Source organism: Protopterus annectens, chromosome 15.part0, assembly GCF_019279795.1.
Source record: "Protopterus annectens isolate FY-2018-M chromosome 15.part0, PAN1.0, whole genome shotgun sequence".
Lineage (NCBI taxonomy): Eukaryota > Metazoa > Chordata > Ceratodontiformes > Protopteridae > Protopterus > Protopterus annectens.
The window spans coordinates 376,390,023-376,415,893 of record NC_056749.1 but is presented as its reverse complement, the minus strand read 5'-3'; the positions used below and the strand labels follow the sequence as shown (position 1 = coordinate 376,415,893).

General features: G+C 37.6%; 1 protein-coding gene across 1 annotated transcript in view; it reads left to right on the top strand.

The window, feature by feature from the left end:
• The window catches only part of LOC122789831 (aryl-hydrocarbon-interacting protein-like 1), a 181,403-nt gene that overhangs the window by 58,473 nt on the left and 97,059 nt on the right, over window positions 1-25,871 (top strand). Inside the window, exon 2 of the mRNA XM_044057269.1 lies at window positions 9,126-9,305. Coding sequence (XP_043913204.1) covers window positions 9,126-9,305 — 180 coding nt within the window. The remainder of the gene's footprint in view (window positions 1-9,125; window positions 9,306-25,871) is intronic.

Sequence of the window (25,871 nt, the reverse complement as noted above, 5' to 3'; positions counted from 1 at the left end):
CTTACTGTTTGTGACTTCCTTAGTAGGATTTCTTTTCAGTAAATCATAGGTTCATAGGTTCATAGGTGTGTACTAGGCTAATGTCCCTGGAGCCTTTTACAAGCCTAGCCTATAGGATTACACTGGCATCATACCACCCGACCTTAGTTCCCAGAGCCTCTGTCGAGTAGAGATACTGGAGTGATCCATGGGGTGAATTTTCTGTTTCCCATCCACTCATCAAGCTTTCTCTTGAAGAGGGAAGGATCATGTCTCATGTTACAGTTATATTATTATTATTATTATTATTATTATTATTATTATTAATAATAATTCATCATTATAATTTTATTCTGAGTGTTGTTTTTGTAAAGTGATAAAAAATGAAGCACTATTATAAACTTGAACTTAATTAGATGATCTGAACAACAATCATGAGTAAAAGAAAATTCAGTTTTCTTTTCTTTTCTTTCAAGAAAGAAATATGTTGTTTCAAATCATATTTAAACCTGACAAAAACAGTAGTTCCCAATAACCTGAGAAGATAAATGCTTGGGTGAATATATAAATCATATGTTGGAAGAGTGCCTTCCTCCCTACCATGTCAAAAAGATAGTCACCTTCTGTGTACTAGTTTGATTTTTGATTGGGATGAAAGTGAAAGAACAAATTACCATAGGTATACATTTAGTTCTTGCAGCCTTACACATAAACTGGGGCAAAAGTAAAAAAAAAAAATGGCCAAATCAAAATATATACTAGCTTGATACACAGAATGCCTCCTTATTCCTAACAATGAAATATATCCACTTATACACACATGTTTGGCTGGGTGGAAAGCAAAATAAATGAACACAGTATTGCATTGACAAACTGTTCTATCAGTGTGCATTTCAAGTGCAGGGCTAATTTTAGACATGATGGGCCCAGGTAAGAAGGTGAGGATTGCATCCACTACTAAGCTTGTGTCAAAATCTACTTATTCAGCTGAAGGTCTGGGGAGGAAAACAGAACACTTGAGTAAAACCCCTTCAGAAACAAGGAGAACATAAAGACTTCATGCAGCAGAAACCACAGCCAAGAACCAAACACTGAGACAAGTTGTGAGATGGCAATGCTATAAATGCACCAGTGACCAGTTGCTGCTACACACACCCTACCCATTCTGCCACAGTTACTTATTATGTACAGTGTTAATGTTTATGATGTAAAGTGAAAGACATTATGCATAGCCTGTTATTTTATATTCACTGCAACAATCCTGCCCCACACAGTTATTTCTATCTATAGACACCACAAAATCCATCAGTTACAGCCACTTTATTGACTATGCACACTTCAGATGTCTGATTGTGTTAAAAATTGCCACAGTAAAGTACTTGAGTATACATCACATAAATACATGCTATATCTGCAAATGCAGAATGTGAACTGTTTAACATAAGCAAATAGCAACAACATAAGTTACTTCCATACGCAAACAGCGTCATACTAAATAATTAAACATTGTTGATTTGACATACCTGAGATGTCTGTATCAAGAATGGCCACAGTGAAGTATTTATGCAGGCTTAACACAAATACATACAAGTTCTGCAAATTCACTATAATGACTATTTAAGATGAAAAAAATGGCAGAGGGATCAGTCACTTTCATAAAGAGGCAACTCCTATACCACTCATTATAGACCGCTTTTTGACTGTGAACAACTCAGATATCTGATTGTATAAATATAATAATAATGGTCATAGTAAAGTGATGTATATTTGTTTCGTATAAGCAGAAGACACAATATTATTTTCTAACTTGCTTCACACAAATATGCATTTGTCATGCAAAGCTAAACTACAGTTTAATATGAGCAAATGACAGCATGACATACTCACAGAGAGCTCATGTAACCTGCTATTATAGCCACTTTGTTGACTATGTACACCCCAGATGTCTGATGGTGGTAGAAAATATGGCCATGTATTTCAGCTTTATTTCATGCAAACAGTTGCCATGTTATCATATTCTGACATGCTTTACACAAATACACATTAGTCCTGCAATGTCAGAACAATGACAGCTCAAGTTGAACAAATAACAGTGGGATCAGACTCATTTCATCTACAGACAGCCCCTATACCTATAGCTATCTTTCTGTGTACACCTCAGATACTAGATAATAATAATTTGTTACAGTAATTTATTTCAATCTTACCCCCACACACATGCACACTCATCAATTACAGCAACGTCTATGACTGTGCACACACCAGATGTCTGACTGTGAAAAAAAATTAATAAATACATATATAAACAATTCTCACAGTAATCAATTGCAGATTGTTGCTATTAAATCAGCTGCAACCTTCTTTCTTTCTCTCTGTCTGTGACTGTTATCTGCAGGACTGCTAAAGTAGGGCAACGGTAAGTGTACTGGGCTTGAATGGACCCCAAATCTTTAACTTATAAAAACACACACACACACACACACACACACACACACACACACACACACACACACACACACACACACACACACACAATATTAAATGAAAAAATACTTTAAAACTATCCTGCAGTCTAGTTGTCAACAACACCATACAATAGAAGAAATGGAGGGAGACCAATCAGTATTACTGCAAAGGTGCACCACAGCATCCAGAACCATGAGCCCCCTCTACCTGCATGATGAGCTAGCTATACAAGACAAAAGCATCAGTCATTATATAAAACAGGACATACTTGGTAGGATGTAAAGCTAGATTACTTTTAAAATGTATTTGGTGAAAAATACTAATCAATGTCATGAAACGAATATAGGATTTGCAATTGATACTGGTTTGTAAAGAAGTAAACAAAATAGCTGCATAAAATGAAACAAAAATTCTCAAAACAAAAAAAATGATGTAATGATTATAAGCCATGAACTTACTTCTAGTTAGTTGCACAAGAAAAGAAGAGCAAAGGCAAAATGCACATTGAGATGCAGTGAATGATTTACTACATCATGACACAAGATTTTAATCTTATCATTTGTACTTATAATTTGAAGAAGTTTTGTAGCTAAACAAAGAAATCAAATGAAAAGTCTGTTCATAAGCAGTAGTATCTGTTCCTCCTGAATTCCTAGCAACAATTAACTTTAATTATATTAAAGTGCTTAAGCACATTAATAGTAAATCAAATAAGGAATCTAGAGAACAAAATAATAACTTACAGTAAGATAAATTAATAAATCTCAGAAAATATAACATAAAGTTAACTGAAGAAAGAGTAAACGCTAGATTCGGCAAACAAGATTAAATAAATATGTTGTCATGATCCAGTCTGTAAGCTGTTGATTTAAATAAAAATAAGCTATTATATGATAAAGGGTGACACTTTAGGCAACAGAGAGCTTTCTTCAAAAACAATGAGAGTCCAGTCACTATATCAAGTAATTGTCACCATAAAAGGAAAGAAAACACTGGCAGAAGAACAAGACAGGTCATAAATGAAAAATATACAGCTACAAAACTAGTCCCCTAGAAATAAAGTGATAGATGTAATGTTGCACTGCCTGAATATAGATGAGAAGGTGATGTACAGGGTCTATATCAGAAGATTGAAGTTTCAAAACTTCGAATCTGATATGGTTGACACCATATGATCGAAGTTTTGAAACTTCTAATCTTTTAATCCGTACAGCACAGAAAGGGAAGATTTTCCTTTTCTGCACTATAGTGCGATCTTGGAGTTGGTATATTTAAATAGCGGGAGGTGTGGGGGGTGCAGGGGGGCAAGCCCCCCCCTGCTTAGAGCATTTTAATGGTTTTTGTAGGTTGTGTTTTATTACGTTTTCGATGTTTCAGAACTTCGATTATATGGTGTCGACCATATAAGATTTGAAGTTTTGAAACTTTGATCATGTAATATAGACCTTGATGTACATACTGCAGTCACATCATACAGAGATTAAATCAAATCAGAAATACACCCAATATGGGAAAATGAGCAGATATCTTCAGAGGTAAACAGACCTGCACCCTATCACTAACAAGGCAATCACACTCTGTGATCCAAAATGCACTACATCAGATAATATTAATAGCCAGAAGCAGATTGGACTGAATTATCATCTCAAACAGTTAAGAACTAACATCTGTCCAGAAATTGTGTAAACCTACACCCTGGAAGTCATGTATGTCTTTTCCTGCTACTTAACCTCCTACTCTTACCCACCTCTTAATTGCCAGAAAAGGCACCTGTTGCATAAAATATACTTTAATCCATACCTCTCAACTTCTCCAATAGTTGACTAATGTACACATGATTGTCTCCAGTATTTTATACTAGTAGCATAGCTAAGTTGGAGCAAGAAAGCACAAAGTGTTGGGGGTGCAATCAGCCAATTCTAATCACTCTTTAATGCAATACCAGCTTTTACCGTGCTCTATGGTTGCTACAGTTTAAACATATAATATATGTATATTTTTTAAACTAAAACTTGAGCACTTCATACAGGCAGGGTATAAGCTGTAGCAATTGTTTGCTACATCTGCAGCAAGCAGTTTGCTACAGTTTAAACAACAGAACTTTTTTATAAACTAAAATATGAGCACTATAGTGCTCCTTGCAAGCAGGGTAAAAACTGTAGCAACTGTTTGCTACATTTGTCACTACAGTTTAAAATAATCAGTATTTTTTTTAAATATGTTAAAGGAGAGTTGGAGGCAGGGCACAGAAAAGGGACCTGAATGGCTGAGGCAGAAGGGAGAGAAGCTATGTCATCCAGCTCACCACCTGGTTGGTGTGCCAGTAGAAGGAACATCTTTTTTTTCTCTTCAATGAAAAAGCTGGGGGAGGGGATTAACATGTATTGGCTTATTTCAGTAAAGTGTTTTTTTTTTTTGCTCTTTACTTGAAGAGCTGAAGGGGTGGGGTGCTGGTTGAACTAACTATGCTTCTGGTTCAGTATGTTCATAGGTAAGTACTAGGCTATCTGGCTTTTTGAGTCAGTTTATGCCAAATCAATTTTACTTTTTTTCTGCTTGAAATAACCTATTACATTTGATTATAGATTGGCCTTACCCATCCCATGGTCGATAATAAAATACTACTCCTAATGAGAATAAGTGGGATCATACCATTGATAATTTTAGTGAACGCATGTATGTGATAAAACATTTGGGAGCTGCTTCTGTCCCCTAGTAGTACAGGGGGCACTCCTGAAGTAAAAAGTTCGGTTTCTTATCTGAGGATCTAAGTTGCACGTGAATATGGACAGGGATAAAATTTGTTTTATGTAGATGGGGAGTCTGTTCCAGAGCAGTGGTATTCTCTGTGAGATGTATCTGTCCCTCCAAACCATTCTGCTGCTGTTGCAGAAGAAGTTTAGATACCAAGACTGAGTATTACTGATACCATTTTACTTGCAACAGATTCAACAAATCTATCAGTAATGGAATCATAAGTGTAGTTTTCTGACAAATCACTGAGGATTTCAGACATTATATAAATACAGTTATTTATGTAATTCACCAGGATTATTTTATCCATGGTGGTGCAGCAGTAGCGTTGTTGCCTCACAGCAAGAGGTTCTCCCATTCAGTTCTCAGCTGGAGTGTGGGGTGCGCCTTCTGTGTGGAGTCTGCATGTCCTCTCCGTGGTCGAGTGGCCTCCAAAAGACATGTGTGAATGAGAGTGCCTTCACTGAAGGTTGGGCGTCAAGCTGGCAACTCGGCACCGTAAAATCTACTGCCAGTCATTAGTGGACCGGAGTTTTGCTGTGGTGACCCCTAACCGGGAAAAGCCGAAAGACCAACATTGAGCTAAGGAGTTGAGAAGCATGCTCCTATCCCACCTCCATTCTACTCATTCCTTATTTGCGCACCTTGTGCTCTACCCACTACTTGCTGTTCTCTTACATACAGCTCCTATACTTCCATTTTCAACCTATAATATGGTTAAAAATGATAAACATACACACTCTCACAAAAGGCTTATTAAAAATTATATTTCTGTAGCCATACAACACAATTCAGTCAGCAGAGAGCAATATCAATGACAATATATAACTAGAAAAAAATGATACTCCTTATCCTGTGGTAAAAATGAAGAAAAATCCTTGTCACATGCTAAAAGTATTTCCCTCACTCATGCAAAAGATCTGAGCATCAATGTGTGTTATCAAACAATTATAAAATAAGATAAAATGAATACTTTCTCTGCAGTGGTTTCCATGTTCATTGTAGTTGTGAAGTGATGTGTACATTGTCATTGAACTGGATACAGGATTCTAATCCCCTGAGGATGTTATACAGTTTTATACTTTAGCTTGCAGTTTCCAGCTGTATTCCATTTCCCTACAATGCATTTTATTCTGATGCTTGTCCCATGTGTGCTTCTGTGGCATATCTGGCTAATGCCAGGGAATATGAGTGACAGTGGCATAGATTCAAATCCTTTTAGGTGTATTTCTCTTCCCTTGCTGTCACGTGTTCCATGCCGCTGAAATGTGTTATACTGAGACATTCTGTATGACTGATTCTGTGGCATGCCTAGCTAATGCTCTGGTTCAGGGAAAATCAGTGACAAAGGTATATCCATTCAGGTGGAGTTCTCTTTTCTTTATATTATGTTGCATCACCTGCAATGAAACATTCATATCATCAATACATAAATTCTGTGAGAGAGTTTGGTACTTTCTACCAAATTTATGGATTCATGTAGCATTACTGAGTTAAGAAACTGAAGGATATACTCTAACCCCACCTCCATCCTGCTCATTCTTTAGTTGCTCATCTGGTGTTCTACCCTCTTGTTACTACCCTCTTTCTTCTTTGCCCTATACTCCTATTTCAAATCTTTAATTTGGTCAAAAAATAGATAAACACAACACACATATCCCCATAAAGAGTTTATAAAACAAAAATTGTCTTTCTGTCTTCACAAATTGCTCGATGGATCAGAGAGAGAGCAAAATCAATGCACATGCACAACCAGCAACAAATGGCATCAAATATTGCTTGTTCATATTTGTATTAATAATTCCAAAACTATGCTACATACAAGATATCAGAATATTTTATCTTGAAGCATACCTGATGGCAAACACAATTGTATTGATATTTGACCTCTGTAAACAGGTATTGGTTAGAACTGTAAGGTGATAACTTCATTTTTAAAGGCTCAAGCCACACTCACTGGGCATTAAAAGTACACACTCAAAAGAGCTGTATTGGATGGAATAAGTTAAATTATTTGACTTTTATAAATGTTTTATTTTTAAGCTTTGCTATTTAGTATAAACTTTTTGAAACACTCATACAAATGCAATGAGTCCACAGTTCTCCAAACATGTACTGTATCTGCTTACTTAGAACACAGTCAGCTTCAGAGTTCTTAAAATTGTGTTCATGTCCCAAGGAGCAGGGCACAGTTCTTGGTGGCAAGAAGTGATGAAACAGTTGTTAGGTGGGGGTCCATAGTGGAAGGGTTGTGGTATGACTGAAGGAGACAAGAGTAACACCATTTTCTTTTACAGAAGACAAAAAGAGCAGGATTTCTTTATTTTAGCATAGATCTGAGCACTCACCAATGCCGCTAAGAGGATCACTGATATTAAGGGATGGGTCACCATTTAGTATCTTAAGTGATTACGACTGTGCAGAGTTAGGAAATTGCAATGGGTGAGTAATGCATTGTTTAGTCACAAAACAGATGATTTTATTCTTTTGGTTGTTGTTTTTTGGCATTTCTAAATCATCTCATAGAAGAATGCTACATATAACATCACATTTGCATTGTAAACAATCTAACTAGCTGATCAATGTTCTACAGAGTTCAGAAATGTGTGGATACTTATGAGAACAGATAGTGGATTTATTTATATATTTTGCATGGCTTTAAGTTGCCATGATGTGCTGGATTAAGTTGCTGGGGAATAAGTCTACTGATTTTCACAATAGTTGTGTCTATTGCAACCAGCAATGAAAACAAAAGAAAAGGTGTCACTACAAGACAACAAATCAGAAGTGATGTTGTGGTTGGTTATATTAGCAGCTGCTTTATACAGTACCTAATTTTGTTTTGTTCAGACAGTGCTCAATGTTTGCAGTTTATGATGTGCTATAAACCAGTGGAATTAAATGACACTACTGAATATATCGCAAAACAGTAACTTTACATTCTTCATATCTTTGAATATGTTTCAGGATTTAAATTCACCTGCCAATACAATATATAATCATTAGACTGACAGGTGATTATATAGAGAAATAATGTACACTAAAGGTATAACATTTTTAGTATTGAAGATGGCTGGAAAGATAGAGGACTAGTTTGCTATGTTCAAAGATAACTTCATGTAGGCAAGCTGGAAAGAACCTTTGTAGTCACTGAAGGTAGAGATTATTAAGTGAAGCGATGTTTGGGGTATGTGACTGGATTTGTCATTTGTCATTAACACTTTATTAGACTGAGTGAAAGAACAGTGAAGCATTAATGAGTTATATTGAATTTCTGAAGGTATTTTAGAAAAAATAAATAAACTGCATAAATAATGAATGCTAAGTTTTACTGAAGACAATCAGCATAAGATGATCAGGGTATAATGTACAGATATATAGCCTTTTAGTCCACCACATAGACTCTGACTAGAAATTGCTTAAAGTTCATCCATTATTTTTTTGTATGAAAAAATATTTTTCTGGGTTCAAAAAAGTAATAGAGTGGGAAGACAACAATATTTTTATGGAGGCATTTTTTACCTGCGTTTTTGGAATTGGTAAATTGATTAATTTGGCTATTTTTATAAAGGAATATGTAGATTGCTATTATCTTCCATGGTACTCATCTGGGAAACACAAATGTCTTTAAACTTCTCACTAGTCCATCTGAATTTCTGTACAATCACTTTTGCTGCTGCTTTGGAAACTACATCTCATGAACATCACAAGGATGAAATAGTGAGAATACAGATTTTATTTCTGACAAAAAAATTCATAAATTAACATTAGCAGAAATGGTACTAAACGAAATTACCATAATTTATGAAGATTATAGAGATAATAAATTTGTATCATCCACATGCTCTTGCAAGTAGAAAAAAGTTCACACAATGCTTGCTGGTGATCAATAGATCCTTAATCTAAACCTTTTTCTTTCTCTATAGATCACATTCCATTTCCAGACTCTAATGGAAGACTTTGACAGGACAATCGTTGATGACAGCAGGAAATGGGGGATGCCTATGACTCTGATAGTTGGCAGGATGTTTAAGCTAGAAATCTGGGAACTGCTGCTTACTTCAATGAGGGTTGGAGAGGTGGCTGAGTTCTGGTGTGATACCATTGTAAGTAAATTCTGCTTATCACTTCCTACTTTGAACTGCAGTTTAAATTCCACTTTCATTAAATATTCTGGGGTGCTTTGACCACCCTTTTGAATATCAGTTCATGAAATATTGACTGCTATATCAGTAAATGCATGTAACATATGCAAGAGCATAGTTTCAGACTCCTTTAAGCATGAATTTACATTTCACTGGTACATTAGGAAGTTGCCACGACTGCTGCACTTTGGTGTTTAGGTAACTGTAGGCATGTTACATTTCTGCACACTTAGCTATGGATTCCACCAGAACATTGTTGACAGTCATCTTAATGTATTTGCAGGAGTTAACCTAAGATATTATACTATAATATGAGCAGCGGAGTCTTTCTGCTTCTACACTGCTTATAACTGTATATTGTGTAGGTAAATAAACTGACAGAAATGCATATAGCTACACACACACACACACACACACACACACACACACACACACACACACACACACACACACACACACACACACACACACACACACGCACACACACACACACACACACACACACACACACACACACACACACACACACACACACACACACACACACACACACACACTCAAAGACATTTATTTAACCCTCATATCCCATAGTCCTATTGGGACCAGAGGTTCCTTTTTCAGGGGTAGAGTTTAGGGTACAGGGAATTTAAATTACTTATTTAGATTTCTACAGTATACAAGTTGTGTCTGTCAGGATTCAGCCTTATTTTTGGATTTGAGGAGCCCAGTGGTATAGTTATGTCCCCTTTTAAGAGGAATACATGAAAAAAGAACACATAACTTTTTTTGTTACTGCTGATTCAATTAGTACATTTTTTTGGTGACCATAAGTGTGTTAACAATTTCATTAGCTTCATGGTTGATCGAATTGGGTTTGAATCCTGTCAGGCACATCTTGTAAACTGTGCAAATCTAAATAAGTCACTTACTTTCCCTGTATGGTTTGGTTATACTTATCATGGCCTAGCATTGCTCAGATTGTTTAATTATTGTAAAACAACTAGCAAATAAATGGCTAATACAGCTCTGCAGTAATGGGAATGGCTTGAATAATGGCCTGGAATAATGTGGGCTACCCTGGCTCATTCTTTGGAAAATGTAGTTATTTGTTTATTTTGGCTCTTTGATGCCAACCATTCAGCACACTTAAGAGATCTGTTGGTCTATTTGTTTCTCACAGTGTGAGAGCTATCCCAGACCATTCATACACTGTTGTCTGAGATCCAATCACAGAGGCTGTCATCCAGGCATCCTTCAAAGCATTTTTTTAAGGGTATAACCATGCCCCCTGATGGCTGACATGAGCACTCATGTCAACACAGGAGCCTGCTTTACCCTCTCCTTACATGTACCTGCTACTACAATGGCACTGAGTACTATCATTACTGGCTGGGTAAAGCCAATCCCACATCCCAATCTCTGGCCTTGGAAAGTGTTTCAGTTCTCATAGGTGTTTATTCGATGTAGAGAGATGCATATGATGTTAACTGCTCTACTTCTGAAACAATCATTTAAAAATTAAATGAAGTTTTAGTATGGATGGAATTCCTGAAATGCTTGACATTGATAACAGATTTTCTTTCATTAGAGTGGAATTTGCTAAGTTGATCAAAATAAACAATTTGTCTTGTTATTTCTATTGACTTTCTACTCCATTTCCTTATTCATCGAGGTTTTTGAAAGGCTGCACAGAATATCTGCAAGGGGATGAAGATGATGAAAGATGAGAACATGAAAATAAATTGCTAGTCTGTTGTTTGACTACAGAATTACACCTCAGGGGACAGCAAGTTTGTTTCCTGCACATATGATTAGGTAGTAATGATAGAAGTCTGCATTTCACTTACCTCTATCAGCAATACAAGCAAAAAAAAAAACAAAATTAAAAACTGAAAAAAATGGACGTGTGGATGTCTTCTCAATTCAAAATTACTTCAAACTACAGTTTTGGCCCTAAATTGATCCCAGGAGGAACTAAATATTTTTAGAATTTGGTTTTCTTAACCTGTGGTCTTTATGAGGCGGCATGTAGATCAAATAAGACCTAGACGATGATGATGATGATGGTGATGATTATTCTTATGTTATTGTGTTTGAAAAAAGGGATGCAGAATTCACTAGGTAGAGTTGCAGTTTTAATATGTATATCCTCTAGAAGTTGCAGTTGAAGTACCTATATCTGCACTTGCTTTTTAATTTCTCCAAATCTTTTGGGTTTCTTATACCATGACGGGAATGGGCCCCATTCCTAAGTCAAAGTATGATTAAAGTTCATGAAAGTAGTATTGCTTCAATCTTTGATGTCAGCCAGAAGTGCTCTTTGCAGCACCCACAGTGTGCCCAGTAATGACTCCTTTTGCAATTTGTATGGAGTTACATGTATCTGTAATATATCTAAATACGACTGTAGATTGTAAGACCCGTTGCTCCTACTATTACTGGAACTGTCTGGATATCTTTCTTCCACATTGCTCTCATTTCTGCCTGCAAATCCTGATATTTAAATGACTTTGTGTCTCTCAGTATACAAGACACTGTAGTCACTGGGTGTAGCGATTTTAATTATGAATACAACTTTTATCTTCTTTTCATGAACCACTATATCTGGTTTTCTCGCATCTATCTTTTGAACAGTTGATAATGGGTGATCCCATGTGATGTAGACTTCATCATTTTTTATGATGCTCTGTGGCTCATGCTTCCAGTGTTTTTCAACTACTTCAGTATTTTAATGTTTGCACAATCCCCAGTGCAACAGTCTTTCCACATTATTATGTTTTTCAGTATACAGTCCTTCTGTCATTAGTATGTCACAACCAGCAACAAGGTGTGCAACTGTTTCAAATTCTGTTTTACAAAATCTACATTTCTCTGTTTCTCCCACATGTTCAATGGACTTTGTAAACCAACATGTAGATAGTCCACTGTCTTGGGCCACCAATATTAAGCTTTTATCTTTCAGTTTTAATTTGCCTCTCTTTAACCATTCCTGCATTTGATCCTGTTCAACACGAGGTTGTTCCAGTAGTTTTCTGTACTTGCAACTATATTTATGCATTTTCACATTTCTTGTTTTCTCATCTGATCCTTCACCTTATATATTCTTTCTTTTATTTTTTGGGACACACAGTTGCTGCCTGATTTTGAGTTTTCTTCTAAATGACTAGAAACTCTGTTGGCATCAGTTCCAGTGTATAGTTTATACGTCGTCGGAAGGCAAGTTATTATCTATAGTTTTTAGGGTACCTTGTAGGTTCACTCTTAAGTAGGATCATTGTTTTTCCTGTTGTTTTCCAGGCTGGTGTCTGTTTGGGGTGTGCATACAAATATTTCTTACTCATTGCTAAATCTTCATGCAAAGATGTTAATACTTTTAGCTAAATGTTAGGTACTGCATCTGGGCCTGGGGTTTTCCAATTAGAGGCTTTTCTTAACTTTGTTTCAATCTCTCTGGATGTTACTTCATCCCATTTCATATCCTGTACATTTGAACTTTTTATTCTTTCTTTTACTTATTCTATCCATTTATCATTTTTGTTATGTTCCACAGGATCTTCATAAATATGTCTCCAACATATATCTTCTTTTTTTGGTGGTCTTTCAATTCCTTTTACCTTGTTTCCCAATTCTCTATAAAAATGTTTTTGGTCATCAATAAATTGCCTATTTTGTGCTTTTCCTTTATATTTAGGCTCATAGGTAGGTACTAGGCTATTGGCCCAAGGGCATACATAAGCCTAGTCAACAAGGTTCCCTGGCTTATGCCACCCAAGAAAGTTAATTTCCTGCACCCCTGTCGAGCAGAGCCACAGAAGTGATCCCAGGGTGTATTTCCTATTTCCCATCCACTCATCAAGATTTTTCTTGAAGAGTGCTAATGAGAAACTTTGCTTGACATAGATGGGTAGCTTGTTCCAGAGTATGGGAAGTCTCTGGGACAGGAATCTATCCCTCCAGCATGTCCTGTTTATTGTGGTGACAAGATTTAGGTCCCTAAAGCGTGTAGCTCCGAGGGATTGGGATTTTTTTAAGGTGTAGCATGTCCAACAGCTCTGGGTTTAACATAGCTTTATATGCTAGGCAGAGATCTCCTCAGAGTAGGCGATATGCTACAGAGTAAAGCTGGAGTTTTTTCAGATGGTCAGTGTAGGGCATCTGTTTGAGGCCAGTAATCCTCTTTGTGAGGTACTTCTGTGGCCTTTCCAGCTGCTGCAGATGTCTTGTGAGGTACATTCCAAAAGGGGCATTGTACTCTATAATGGGTCTAATGAGTGCTGAGTAGAGGGAAACAATGACCTCTTTTTTCCTGGATGAGGACCCTTTTGTAATGAGGTGTGCCACATAGAAGGATTTCCTGACTACTGTGGCAATGTGATTATCAAAGGAGAGACTACTGTCCACCTGGTTCCCAAGGTCTCTTATCACACATTCAGCATTAAGTAGACTGCCGTTTATGTGGTAGTTCATGGGTACAGAGTTTTTACCAAAGAGGATGACAATGCACTTTTTGGCACTGAGCTTGAGGCCATACCTCTGACACCAGGCATCTGTCTCAGTGAGGCCCTTCTCTAGGATGTCCACATCATTTGGGGACTTGACTATGCCTCCTAGTTTGCAGTCATCTGTGTACTTTGTTAGCCAGAGGCCTTCTGTGTTAGCCTGTACTTTAGAGAAGTAGATACCAAACAGGAAAGGTCCCAGGACTGAACCCTGTGGTACTCCACTTCTCACTGATTTGAAGTCAGATTTGGAGTCTGCAACTTTTATAGTGTGGGTTCTGTCAGAGAGCCAGTTGGCAACCCATCTTGTGACGTAGTGATTTATACCTAGTTTAGTGAGCTTAGCTATAATTCCAGAATGGGGGATGGTGTTGAAAGCCTTGGCGAGGTCAAGATAGGCTGTGTGAACCACCTTACCCTCGTCTACGGCTTTGGTGACTGCTTCAAAGAAGTTGATCAGGTTCAGAAGACATGTTCTGCCTTTCACAAACCTGAACTGGGTGGGGTCCAGAGTTTGGAGGTTACCAATGTCTTTGTTTATGAGTTCCATGATGATATGTTCCATAGCCTTGCAGACCAGGCTCGTCAGGTTAATAGAGTGATAGTTCCCAGGATCAGTGGTGGCTCCCCCTTTGTGGAGTGGGATAACTGTTGCTGTGTGCCATTCAGTGGGCACAAAGCCTGATGTGAGACTATCACTGAACATGCTGCTTAGGTGGGGAGCCAGTTCATTCTGAATTTCATGTAAAACGCAGCCTGGGTTGTTGTCCGGTCCCATGGATGCTGTGTTTTTGATTTTAGAGAGTGCAGCTTTTATCTGCATAGATGTGATTACAGGGACTCTGCATTCTTCCTGTATAGATATAGGCCCTTTAGGGGGTGAGAGGGGGGTAAAGTTAGCACTGAACATATCTGCCAGGATGCTGGCAATATCATTTGGTTCTGTAATTTTCATGCCATTGTGCTGTAACTCAGAGCAGATCTGGGTGTTGCCAGTGATATTCTTGACATAGCTACAGAATGCTTTGTGGATGCCCTTAGAATGAGTGGTGATTTTGTTTTCGTAGCTAGCTAGCTTTGGAGGATCTTATAAGGGACCTCAGATTGTTACTGAGGCTGACCAGGCAGCTCATCCACTCATGGGATTTTACTCTCTTTTGCAACAGTTTCTTCCTTCTGTTGTAGAGTTTGTTTATGGCAGGGGACCACCAGATTGGCTTCCTGTTTTTGGAGGATAGTGTCTTGGTTCTGTTTGGGATAGCACGATCCATGTAATCATGTAAGTGTTTATAGAGTGCATTTGTGTATGATTCAGCAGTCGTAACTGTATTGTCCATCTGCATGGGTGTCATGAAGCTCACCACTTCTGTCTTAAGAAGCATGAAGTTGGCTTTGGAGAAATTCTTTTACTGTGGTTTCCTTAATGGTGGGTGGGGGTGGGATGCGGATATCTAGGATGATTAGCTTATGGTTGGATCTGACCAACGAGGAGTTGATTTCAGGTGTGGAACACCGGTCACTCATGTTGGTAATGACTAGGTCTAGGATATTGTTGCCCCTGATGGGGGTGTGGATAAGTTCATCCAGGGCATTGGAATTTATGAATTCCAGAAAGCGTTGAGTGAAGGAATTGGTACATGAGTAGTTTTTCCAGGTAATGGTGGGGTAGTTGAAATTGCCCATTATTAGGGAGTTTGGTTGAACCCTAATATTTTCCAGTATATCGAGAAAAGAGGAATGGAAATCCAGGTGCATGGTGGGGGATCTGTAGCAAGCTACAACTTAGATTGCAGTTTTTCCCAGAGTTAGTTGCACTTGGATAACCTCGGATGCATTATGCTGTGCAACTAGCCTGAGGTGTGGATATCCTTTATGAATAAGGACACACCTCCTCCTTAGGTGTTCTGGTCCAGGTTAGATGGACAAAAAGTGTGGTATGAGTTATAGCCTGGTAATGCAGGGGTGCTCTCTAGAGCCTTGAACCAGGTCTCAGTCACTGCACAGATGTCGATGTTCTCCATTTTAAGGAGTGCCTCGAGTGAGTGCATTTTGAGATTTAGACTTCTAGCATTGAGTAGCATTATCCTCAGTTTTTGCTTGCCTGTTCATGTTAAGGTGGTGAATTTGTCATTTGAACCTTGCCTACAAAAGGCACTATAGGGGTGGCAAGAGCCTTAACCAGTATCTAGAATCCCAGGGGTGACAGGTGCAGCCCATCTCTGGCAAAGCATCATGGTCTGTCGACCATGTCGTCCCAGGCAGACAGATACTGGATCCCCTTAGAATGCCACCAGAAGCTTAGCCAATTGTTGAAGTCAATCATTTTGTACTTGTACCGTGGTATCATTCTGGGCGATAGCAGGATGCTATTCAGGGTTAGGGTCATACCTACCTGGGCTACAAGATTGGAGAGCTCTTCCATGTCTCTTTTCATGTAGTCCAGGGAGGTACATTTCAGGTCATTCACACCAACATGGACAATGACAGAGTCATATTTGTACTTGTTGTGGAGTGACCTGAGTGCGAGGGTTATCTGTGTACTTTCTAAGTTTTTCTGCCTGTGCAGATATTTTTAGTTTATTATTTGCAATAGTGCATGATAAATCCTGATCAGTTATAATACTGCACATTGCTTTTATCAGATCTATCTTTCTGAGTACTTTTATTGACCTGTTCCTTCTTCTATACTCTTCCAACAGTGACACTTGTCTTAATTGCTTTATAGTTTTCACTGTTCGATACTTCCATGATGACATTCAATTTCTCCCCATCTTTTCCCTTACTACCCTGTGTTCTTGTGGTAGGACTTTATCTGTTATTAATTTGGCTGCACAGTAATGTATCCTATTTCCTTCTGTTATATCACATGAATCTCTATGGACAGTCCTAATTACTGTGTTCATTTGTTTTATCAAACTTCTCACTTTTTGGGTTTTATTGTGCTTCTGCAGTCTATTCTTTCATTGGTCTTAATATGTCTATCCATCTCTATTAAATAAAGCAACTCTTCTCTTAGATCATTTTCTTCTAAACTGAGGACACATTTGTTCCCCATTTCCTACGGGCATTCTATAGAAAGTTCCAGAGCTTCTTCCTGTGCCACGTTCTCTTCAGTTTCACCCTGTGCCATCTGTCCTCTTTCATATGGAAACTCATTGGCTTATCACTCCATGACATTGACTGTGTCAGAGTTGCCACAGTTTCCTGTTCTTTCCCTTGCTGTATAGCTCTAACTGAACCTTTGTACTGGGTTCCTATGAAAGGCTCCAAAGTATCTTTATATATCAACTGATAAGATGCTTCCCGCTCTACTGGTTTCTCCTTAATTTGGGTGTCCATTGCTCAATCCTGTTGTGTTCTTATTGGAGTTAAATTTTCTACACTAAATCCTTCACTTTACATGTACTCCATAACCTCAGTTTCTATTTCTTTAGCTTCTCTATTACTAATCCTCTTTTCTACTTTTCGTCTTTGTTTTCTTATTTTTTGTATTGTAAAATTTTCCATATCCAGATGTCTTGGCCTGTATTTTTCTTCAGATACCTTTGATTCTGCTCTTTTTGCATTGATTAGTTTTGCTTTCTTCTTTGCATAAATATTGCACCATATTAAATCTCTTTTCTTTCCCGTGTACATATTTCTTCAGATGTCTCCTGCTCCTCTTGTTTCCCCTTACTTTGGGGACTAGTTGTTCCATCATGCTGTGATATGACCTGTGTTAGACTTTCTGCACTGAATCCTTCACTTAATAAATATTCCATAACTTCAGCTTCTATTTTTTTAACTTCTACTTGACTAATCTTTTGTACCACATTCTCTCTTTGTGATCTTATTTTTTTATTGTGAATTTTTCCATAATTGGATGCCTTCGCCTATATTTGTCTTCCAATATCTTCGAGGCTGCTTTTTTGTGTTGATTAATTTGGCAGTCTCTTTTGCATAAATAATGCATCATATCAAATCTCTGTTTCTTTCCCATGTCCATATTTCTTTTTTCATACGCTTCAAATGTCTCTAAATTTTGTTCTTTAAAATTTCTCACTTCTTCGGTCACTTCTTTTTCCAAACAGCACAAGGTTTCTTGGTCTATATAGTGTTTTTCATGGCTCTGTTGTGTTAATGAACACACATTTTTATTTGAAGCTTCTGACAGTTTTTCTTGTGGAATTATTTTCTTTCCTCTAATTTCTCTCTTAATTTTTTCTTATATCTTTTTTCTGGAAATTCTAGGTTTCTTGCATGATAGTAACAATATAAAATTTCTTTCTTATCCTCAATAGTCCAGTCTATTTCCTGTATGGCTCTTTTTTGGCCTATCAATTTTTTTTTAAGTTTTGTGGACTGCTACTCTCTTTCTACAGTTGGGGGGGGGGGGGTAATTATTGAGGATTCTTCTATTGTCATTTTTTTCAGTCCTGGTACCAGTGCGCCTAACATGTTTGGGCACTTTTTTTATCCTGGGACTGGTGCACCTAACATGTTTGGGCACTTTTTTTATCCTGGGACTGGTGCACCTAACATGTTTGGGCACTTTTTTATCATGGGACTGGTGCACCTAACATGTTTGGGCACTTTTTTATCCTGGGACTGGTGCACCTAACATGTTTGGGCACTTTTTTATCCTGGGACTGGTGCACCTAACATGTTTGGGCACTTTTTTATCCTGGGACTGGTGCACCTAACATGTTTGGGCACTTTTTTTATCCTGGGACTGGTGCACCTAACATGTTTGGGCACTTTTTTTATCCTGGGACTGGTGCACCTAACATGTTTGGGCATTTTTTTTATCCTGGGACTGGTACACCTAGCTGTCTTCTTTATTTTTGAACATACTTCTGTCCATTATATGCTATATAAAATACATTCTATATATCAGTGTCTTAGTGGTGAGATTTTGTGAAAAACAAGGTCCACCTTGTTAAGGTACTCACCAAGACTTGAGGATGAATTCAATTCCAGCAATACTTTTCTTCTTTTGCTGATTTTATCATCTCTCTATTCAGACCCCACTTGCTGTGAGATATGACAGATAGCCTTTGATATCATCAGATTTATTTGTAGTGCATGGAGTGCAATGATTATTCTCTGAAATCATTGAAAATACAGGCTTATTCATAGGTTCATGGGTGGCTACAGAGTCAGGCATGCAATCTCATGGACCATTGAGCAGTCTAGCCCAATTTCCCAATCGCTCCATAGCATTGTTGAGTTAAATGACTTGCTCAAGGTAAAATAGTAGGCAAATGAAGGCTGAGGGAATAAAATCCTGTGCCACAGGAAGCAGCTCATTAACCGATCAGAGCCTTAATCCTCTGTAATAGCTGCCACACTGAGCACCTCTCAAGTACTGTTAAGCACTAGTCTAAGAGTAGAACACTAACAGTACTCAGTGGGGACAGCACAAGAGTGGTGGGAAGACATTAAACACTTTGAACTCTTTTTAAAGTCTCAATGAAGTGTTTATAGACTCACTATTGCTCTTCTGTGGTGGCAGTGGTTGATGTATTACAACTTCCTAAGCTGTAAAACACTTAAAGCTACTACAATATTTTTTGCATAGACTTTTTTAGTGCCTAGGAAAAGGTAATGCTCCACGCACTACAAAGAATTATTATTGGGTCTTTCTATCCATAACCTGGATGTTGTCTGTTCTTTAGATGAATGTCAAAATTCACTTCTTGTATTTCACTCTTGAGCTGAATTTCTTGAGATCCATATCTCAAACACTTATTATCCTGGTTATGATTGGAGGCTTGCTCATAATCCTCTGTTTTATCATTCTATCTGTAAAAGACATAGACTATATGAAACATCTGAGCACTGTCTTCTTTGAAAACAGCTAGAATGCCCTTTGATTTCTTGGAAGGCCTGTCTACCCAGGTCTTTGTAATATGTAAAACTGGCAGTAGAACTCTATGGATGCTAATCTATTGTCTTGCCTTATTACATAGTAATGTGGTACAGGTGGAATATACAGAATATGAAGTTTTTAAAATTTAATCTGTTAAAATGAAGTTCTGTTTTGACTGGGCTGTTTTCTGTTACTTTTTTTTGTTACACCGTGCTACTCCAGTCCAAAGAAATCAGGGATGTTTTTTATTTAATCTAATTCAAGCTGTATGCTTTAAAGTGGATTTGTTGCTGATCTGTACAAAGCATTTATTATGATGTATTGTTTGTTTGGGATATTTTCTGGCTTTTTTCTTTCTTTCTTTTTTTTAGTGAGATTAGGATATTTGCTGATATTCTGGATGCTCTGCTTGCTACAGGCTTAATGTACAGATTATTTTCTGATCGGCTTTTAACATTAACATTTAAATATGCTATGTAGCAGAACCTAATATTCTCTCTGGCTTGACTAATTTATGCTGCATTATTGTGATACACACTTCTGTTGGACTAACCAGTTCTAACAAGATTGGCTTTGCTACAGGTACTAAAGGTATCATGGAGATGCTTTTTTGTTTAATTAAATCCTATTCATTTTGTTTGCTTTTAAAGTGCATTTTCTGCTAATTTGTTCACAATGTTTAATGTATCATAGCTACTAATTGTAAATGGAGCCACCTAAATTGAGCCAGAAGATATTGAAAATCTAGTGTCTGACAAATTCAACACCAATTTTATCTCACCTCAGGACATGCCATCAACTCCCCCCCCCCCCCCTCACCAACTATCACTAGGGAGAAAGTCCTCAACATGCTCTCCAGGACCAAGACCAACAAACACATTGATAGGCCTCAATAGTATCATAGAATGCCACCTACATAGCATGAAACATAGCCTATCAGGACCACTAGAGTCACTATTTAACCAAAGCCTCCAGACAGACCTTATGACACATGAATGGAACCACAATGATCATTCCTCTACACAAGAGCAGGCTATTTATGGACCCTGGGAACTACAGACCATAAGTTGGACTAGTCTCATATGCAAAGCTATGGAAATAATTATCAACAACAACAAGAAATCTTCAGACACTAGATCAAACCTAGTTTGGTTTTGTTAAGATCAGATCATGCCTACTCACCCTGGTGGACTTATTTTATAAGTTCACTAAAGCAATGCATAAGGGCAAAACAATGCATATTGCCTACCTTGATCTGGCCAAAACATTTAATACAATACCCCCACTTGGGCATTACAGAAAAAAGCACAGAATTAGGTATAACCCCCTATATCATCCACTGGATAGCAAGGTGGCTCTCAGATAGGGCACACAAAGTTTGGGTAGGGGAGTCCACCTCCGCAAAGAAGCTGGTAACTAGCACGGTCCCTTGGGGCTTTGTGCAGGGTCTGCTCCTTTTTGGCATCTACTTCTCTGAAGTCAAGGCTGCCATTAAGGGCTTCTGACTGACCAGATTTGCAGATGATTGCAACCTAGATGCAGTCATAGAATCCACCCAAGACATTAATATCCTACAAGAAGGGCTGATTCAGAAAAATAAGTGATACCAGAGAAATGGTCTAAAACTCAGTGCTAAGAAATGCATAACAGTATCCTTGGGAAGTCATCTACTCTTCATTGATAACACAGCCCTAGGAGTAGACCAAGTCATCAGGGATTTAGGGACACATACAGACAGTAACCTGGTCTATAACTATCATGTGTCAGTAAGGAAATTGTTCTATGCTGTGCAACTTATAAGCAAGAGCATGGTATCCAGATCCAAGGAAGTCATCCACCCAGTGTATTCAGCCCTCAACAGACCAGTCACTGAGTTTAATGCCCCTTTTAGTATATACCTGGCCAGGCTCATGCAACAAAAAGGATACAGGGCTTAAACAATATTATCTATGTGGATCACCTCAGCCCTATCCCTACACTAAGTGTCCTGCAGACTGTTGAGGGGTGATCTATGCCTGACATACAAGATATCCTTGGACCCTGCTCTGATGGACCTTCTTCATATCTGCAAAACAAAAAGATCAAGAGACTTAAAACCTTGCTTTTGGCATAAATAGGACATGTTGGAGAAACAGGTATGTGTCTTAAAGATTACCCCTTCTCTGGAATAGGCTTTTCATCCATTTGAAATATAGATCTTCTCTAACCCAATTCAACCATAACTTGGACCAGTTGATGGGGATTTGGAAATTCCTCTGGTCTGACACTTATGTCGTTAAAGGACAGAGGCAGCCTTTAAATGCTCGATCACCCAGGCTCTAGTCTATATATACCTCTTAGAATAATCTTAAGGTTCCTAAAACTTGTCGAATACATCTGGGATACATAGCTAGGCTTAAAAAGGCCCTTGTGGTCATTAGCCTACTACACCTATGAACACATTGGCACTCTGTTTGGTCCAGGGTTAATTTACACCCCAAAATATCCCAAAATACCCCTGAGGCATCAGCACCTTGACAAACAAAGTAAAATAAACTGTACAACACTTACAATGGTAAATGCTTTCATCCCTACCCTATGTACTTCATCAGAACATACATTCTCCAACAAACTTCATTACTGAATTCAAAAACATGCTAGAAATCACATGATCCATAACACTCAATAATATCAAGTAAATTCAAATCACAATAAGGGATCAACTACCAATTCATACCAAAAGTACATAAATAGTAAATAAATCCAGTATATATATAAAATGCACTATCGTCAAAATTAAACCCTGACTAAAAACAAGTGAGAGTAGTTTAAAAATAAAACATGATCACCTACTGAAATGTAAGTACAATGAGAGCAGTTTCCACATTTAAATGTAACTTTTTAATAGTAGTATAAACATATTGAACCTCCTTAGTCTGATCCAAAAAATCCTTAAAACACCTGCCCTCTGTATACAATGCAGAGCTTTACTCCTACTTTTTCATACAAATCATTATTTAGAAAAAAATACATGTACATTCTTCTCAAGAATATTCCTAATAGGAAGACAATTAAGATTATATGTCATGACCATAGCTTTTTCAAAATTATTGTTACTTTTTATCATCTGTTTATTGTTGCTAACTTCATTTGTGTGTAATAAGGGTACAAATATCCCCTCCCTTCTTTTTGTTACTGTCCTATTCATAAGTGGAGTTACAAAACCAGGTGGGCATCCCCCTACTATTAAACATGTAAGACAATTTTTCACATTCCAACAGAAAAGTCTCCCATTCAGTGACCATCCTGGAAAAATCTAACAAATTGGATTTTAACTATGTTTCTACTCTGATACATGGGGTGACAGCTAATGTAATGAAGGAATGAGTTAGATTATGTCACCTTCCTATATATATTGGAAACCAGCCTATGTTTACCAACATCTTTAGTAATCAATACATCCAAATAATTAACTGAATCCTTATCCACCTCGATAGTAAATTTTGAAAATGTTGTAGTACCATTAATATAATCAAGACGCTGACCGGTTTGACTCTCAGCTAGAGCATCTTCTACGTGGAGACATGCGTGAATGGGCGTACCTTCGTTGAAGGTTGTGCATTAGGGCTGGCAACTCAGCACATAAAAATCAACTGCCAATCATTAGCGGACCGGAGTTCTGCTGTGGCGACCCCTAACCGGGAAAAGCCGAAAGACACAACAATAACAGCCATTAATATAATCAAAAAATTCCTCAATTTTGGGGGTAGATCATGCCGAATAATAAAAACAACCATGATATAGAAAAAGAACTATTAAATACATATTTCTTTCTCCCATTGTGCCATAGTAATGTTGGCAAATAAGGGTACACCAATAACACTCAATGCCAGCATCATCTTTTTGTGAAAAAAGTGGTCTTCAGAATTTATAAAATTTTTACTCAGTACTATTTCCATTAAGTCAACCATGGCATTTGCCTCCCTATCAGTATGACCCAGATCATCACAAAAAATTCCTGAAACCAATCCCAGCCCAATCTATGAGGTATAACTGTGTATAAATCCTTCACATCGATGTTACCAAACACCAAAGTATCACGATATACCACATACCCACACTTACTCAGAAAATCTCATGAATCTTTACACAAATGAATAAGCAATTTAATCCCATCCTTATTTTAAAATCTAAGTTTATAGCAACTGGATACGTTTGAGAACATGCAGCATCTACAGTGGGGTGTAGTGGTGCATTTCCTAAATCCTTATGGATTTTAGGAAAAACAAAAATGGTGATAATCAAGTTTTTTTTACACGCAATATCAATGTGCTTGTCCAGTAATCTGCCCCTGTATAAGCATATGAAAAAGAAGAACATCTGTTTTTGTGATATGCCACAAATATCTTGTTCTTGGACACTTCTTCATATGACTCATCATATAACAGCCTGAATATTTTGTTAACATAATCTGTTTTAGTCATAATAATAATAATCCCCCACCCTTATCAGGCTTCACAACACGCAACTCACTTTTTGCACATAAGTCACATATCTCCATTCATTTGTAATCATATTATACCATGGTTGGGAGACAGGTCCACATAATAATTGTCTAATGCGAAGATCACAGATCTTATCAAAATTCTATAAAAATGGATGCTGTGGGAGAATGAATGTACTAGGTCTTTTTAAGATAATTCCATCAAGGCACTATCCACCATTTTGGTTAAAAGTCAAGTTAAAATTTAATTTCCCAATATGCCATTTAAGGTCCATAATTACTTCTGGAATATACACCCTTCTTGCAGATACAAAATTAAAACCTCTGCCAAGCAAATTTGCATACTCCTGACCAATATCCATATGACTATAATTCTAAACCTTAAAGTCACCTTGACAGTTGATTACAATGCCCACTATATTACCCCTAATGGCTTTATCCAAAGTTATGGGGTGGTTCACCATCTGTTGGCACTAGAAACATCTCCTTGCACTCCCCCTTCCCCTCCATGCAGGGGGATGAAAAAAATAACAGAGCCCTCCATTGGATGTTGTGCCTTCCTTCCACGCTGATTCTGTATTCATTGTAGTCTGTATTTTAAAACTATGCTCACTAACTTTTTAGTCAGGGCTTCATTTTGAATGTAATGTATTTTTATATATACACTGAATTTATTTGCTTTTTATGTACTTGTGGTATGAATTGGTAGCTGCTCCCTTATTGTGATATGGGTCATGTGATTTTTTAGTGTTTCTTTTTTAAATTCAGTAATGAAGTTTGTTGGAAAATGTATGCTCAGATGAAATCCCTAGGCTAGGGACAAAAGTGCTTAACCTTGTAAGTGTTATAGCACTTATTTTTCATTAAACTTTGTGTTCTGAGCTGCTGGTTTCTCGGTGGTGTTTTTGGAAATTTATGAGTTGCTTTTCACCCTGCTTGTCTTTTGCTTATTATTCTCTGTTTTTGTTATTGCTTTGCCATCTGCAGTTATGGGAGAGATGCTGCTGTCCTGTTTTGTTCCTCAGATGGAATAATTTCACTGAGCCAGGGGGAATTTAATACTTCTACTTTGATAGTTTATTCAACAATTGTCTTTGAGTAGTGGGTTTACATTACAGAACCAAACTAGTGGATCTTTGTTTTCCCAGCCTGCAATGAGTGGAGGCATCCTGCCAGGGCAGGCAGTTCCTGGTTTACCTACTTTGTTGCAAGTTTTGGTGACTCCTCAAAGGTTTACTACCCCTGTTGGGGGAACACTGGGGGAGAGATTACCTAGTTTGGATTAATTGTTTTATAGGAGATTGTCTCTTTCAAGTGATATGCCTTTTTCTAATGGAACACTTACTGCAGAGCTCAGTGAGTTTGAGAAGAAAATTAGGCAAATACCATAGAGGAATCTATTAAGTGTAAATGTGTTCCTAAAAGTCTATGGATATGGAAGTTCCCACTGATTTAGTTTATGCATTGGACTTACACCAGGAATTAATTGTGTTATTCGACTGGAATGGCTGTGATTAAATGGAATGACTGATCAAACATAACCATCTGATGATAGATCATCTGGTTGTTGAGATGTTCCAGCTAGATCAATCCATTGTGAATGACCTGTTGTTTGGGAATTATGTTAACAAATAACATGCAGTTTTTAAACAAGTTGACAAATTTTGTGAAGAGGGTAAAGCTAGAAAGGAGAA